General features: G+C 50.2%; 1 protein-coding gene across 1 annotated transcript in view; it reads right to left on the reverse strand.

The window, feature by feature from the left end:
* SEC16B (SEC16 homolog B (S. cerevisiae)) overlaps window positions 1–3,274 on the reverse strand; it is a 42,195-nt gene extending 38,921 nt beyond the window's left edge. Inside the window, exon 1 of the mRNA XM_012646524.1 lies at window positions 3,176–3,274. Within this exon, the coding sequence (XP_012501978.1) occupies window positions 3,176–3,274 (99 nt within the window). The remainder of the gene's footprint in view (window positions 1–3,175) is intronic.
* Between the last annotated feature and the right edge of the window lie 252 nt (window positions 3,275–3,526).

Genomic DNA, 3,526 nt, shown 5'->3' on the forward strand with positions numbered 1-3,526 from the left:
TCCTGACATTATCTGAGAAGACCACTTCCTGAGATGACCGTGTAAGCCCCCAATATACTGTTATAATTCCCATGCACGTCACAAACAGAAATTAGGTGAAAAAGTCAAGTTGGACTATCTTAAATCTGATTACTTTTATTGCCTCTGACCTTAACAGGCCTCCCTTTGAGAATTCACGAATCCAAAAGGATTGGAGAAAGGAACATCAGGTTGCTAGTGTTTTTATCAATTAATAATCATTTAGTATTTCATAGGGGCAAAATTCTTTATAATAATTGTTACCATTTCGACCCTAAATCTGTAGGCAGGTAAATATCACCTCGACTGGAAAAGCTGAAGTAGAACATAGAGGGCTTCTAACACTCCATAAAATAGAAAGTCCAGAGCTACCAGTTAGCCCTCAGGGGGGCAGGAATTCCAGATTCTCCAACCTACACCTGCCTCACGGTGACCTCTTCCTTCTGAATCTGGAGTCCAAAGTTGATATCTGCTTCCTCTGAGACAGATTTTTTTTAATTCCCATTCTTTCCATGCAGATTTTTTGTATGCCTCGTCTAATAACTCCAGGCTCTGTTCTGGGAACTAGGGCTCTCCGTGGTGATGGTGGTGTCCTGTTGACCCCAGGTCAGAATGGTCCAATGACAATGAGGACCTTTTTATAGGGACCCCCAGGCCGAGCTTTTCCATAGTCCACGTATATTGCCCTTTGCAATCCCAGAGCAAGAGGTCCCATCTGCCTTCTTGCATTTCACCACTTTTTCTACCCTCTGCTCAGCCCCTGATACCCGATTGCATTTCGACGACTTTAAGAAGCTCCACTGGGGAATAAAGAGAAGGGAAATACCATCTTCAATCACCAAAAATCAATTTGGGAGAGGACAGGATTTAGCTAAGGCAATATAGGGTAGAGAAATTAAAAAAAGAGAGAGAAGAAATAAAAGAAAAGGAAGAAGGAAAAGAATAATCTATTCACGAGCATTTAGGAGAGTTGGGTTCATTGCAAGCCCGAAAGCCATACCTTGAATACAACTGACTAAGATAGCCACCTTCGTAGTAGCCAACCCCGGACGCGGGCTGGTGCCATTCCCCAGGCCTGGGTGCATGGAGGGGCTGCCGGTGGTCTGCCCTGGGGTCCTGCGGTGGCTGGGGGCTCCCGCGGACATCTTGCCGCTGATGGAACCTCTCTCTGTTGTGCTGGGAGTGAGGAACCGGCCGATGATGTCCATCTCTCTGAAGCCTTGGGTCTGGATCGGGCGGGGGTGCGAGGGGCCTCCCCCGTGGCTGAGGCGGCCTCTGGGGAACCCAGAATTCCATCCCTGACCCTCTGAATTTCTCTTGGGCTGTGAGTCAGTGTATAGTTATTTTACCTTCCTGTAGACAAAAACAAAAGGAAAAACATCGTCATTTTAAGCTTATCTCCAAACATGGTGATTGATTAGGTTTTGTGAAAAGAGTAGCTACGGTCCTTGAAATCTATCTGAAATAAACCGTGTGGGCTTGGATACAGAGCAATCTGAAAAACACATCAAGCAGACACTCGAAATAAATAACAGACTAGATAATTATATTGACGTTGCTTAAGAAAATTAAAAAGTACATTTGGAACAACAGATGGTGAGGCATGGGAGACAGATAACAGTGATAGGCGCAGCTAGAAATGCTATCGAGGAGCCCCAATTAGTGTGTGCTCAGATATTCTACTAGCAAATATTTATTTAACACTCCTGTGGAGGCCCCGTGGTTTCACAGAAATAGAGTGGGCCTCAGAGAGAACTGGACCAGAGTTCAAATCCTAATTCTGCTATTTACTAGCTAGTTCATGCTTTCAAGCCTCGGTTTCCTTTCCCATAAAATGGGTCCCTTAATAAACTACCTTGCAGGGTCACTGTCAGAGCTAGAGACGGCATATGGAACGTGCCTAACACACTGCCCATTATATAGTAATTGCTCAATAAATGGTGTTCTCAGGAATAAAGATTAGGGTAGTGTGAGTGGCTGGAGACATTTCCTAAACAAAAAGAAGCTAAACTGATCTCTTCAAGAGATAAACTTCTAGAATCCTTACACCACCCCCCCCCAGAAGAACGAGACCCTATTACATGGTCATACCTGCCCCTCCTCCAGGCCTGCCAACGAAGGGCAAGTTTGAGATTGCCTACAGGAAAAAATAGACAGCGTGTCTCCAGATTCTTCCTGGCTGGAGACTTTAAACCTTGGAAGTCTCCCTAGTGTCAAACTGATTTCCTTCACTTATTGTTCAAAATGGGAAATAGCTCCAGAGACTGATGACCTTCCGATTTGCTCTCTCTGTGTCACAGGGGACACCTGCAAAGGGAAAGAGCACTAGACTCACTCCTGCTCAGAGACTCTCCTGTGTGAGGAGCGCACAGCTAGGTCGGCCCCGCCTTTCTCCTCCCCTGGGAACTGTCTTAAATCGCAAGATCCTTAAAGAAGCAGTTAACTCACTCCCGCTCCTGAAGCTCCCAGCCCCACTTAAAAATTCCTGTTGGAACAAAAGGTCAAAGGGTGTGTGTTGAAACCAGGATGTCACTCTGCTCAAACACCACGGAGCCGGGGTCCACAGCGTGAGCCCAGAGCTACGAGACAGCAGAACGCACAAGCAGAGCGAGGCGCAGGGGTGCCTTCCACCCCGGGTCAGTCCCAGCGAAAGAGAACCCGCGCTTCCTTCCCCTGCGCTCACTCCCTTGGAAAAGCCAGGCGCGATGAGAGCCTTTGCCAGCAAATCCCGGGAAAGGACAAGTCCCCAGACACAGGGCCCGTAAGCCTCTCTGGAAGGCCCGTGGAACTCAAAGCCATCTGGATGCACGTGAGTGGAACGAGAAGACAGCGACTCTCCATTTGTCCCCGGACGGTCTCGCTGCGCAGCCCTTCCCCAGTTGCAAAGGCATAACACCCGGTCTCTTCCCTGAAATCGCACCATTTTGTTGCCAAGAGACGCCAACTCCAGCAAGTTAGACCTTGGGTTATGCGTAAGGACACCAGATGAAGAGCACCTTAGACTCTCAATGGGAAGGAATTTCATCTATGGTGACAGATCACACTCACACGCTCACATAAATGACCCTCCCTGGCCCCAATATTGTCCTCCCTACTCTGACAGCGCAGCAAGCACAGCTCGAGGACGGGAAAGACGGCAGCTGGCACTGCCACGCACCTGCTCCGACGGCGTCCCCTTCCTCCAGCCCTGCTCCGGGGACCTGGCCTCGGAGTGCCTCCTCTCCTCCCGGGGGCTGTCAAAGTCCAGGTGCCACATCTACCAAGATTTCCCTGGCCCTCGATCTGCAGCAAGCCAGTCACCTTTGCAACTGCCCAGCCTCCCCGGCCTGATTCACCGGTCAAAGTTCGGCCCGGCCTCTGCAGCCTGGGAGCCGCCTGACCCGGCGGCCGCGCCCTCGACCCCGTCCGAGAGCGGTGCCTGTGTGCCTGCTCACGCCGGCCAGGCTCCCGCGCGGGGAAGGCCTCCAACCCCCACAGCAAACACGGAAGGCAGCCGCCCGAAGGAGTC

The sequence above is a fragment of the Propithecus coquereli genome, unplaced genomic scaffold (assembly GCF_000956105.1).
Source record: "Propithecus coquereli isolate 6110/MARCELLA unplaced genomic scaffold, Pcoq_1.0 Scaffold246, whole genome shotgun sequence".
In the NCBI taxonomy this organism is placed as follows: domain Eukaryota; kingdom Metazoa; phylum Chordata; class Mammalia; order Primates; family Indriidae; genus Propithecus; species Propithecus coquereli.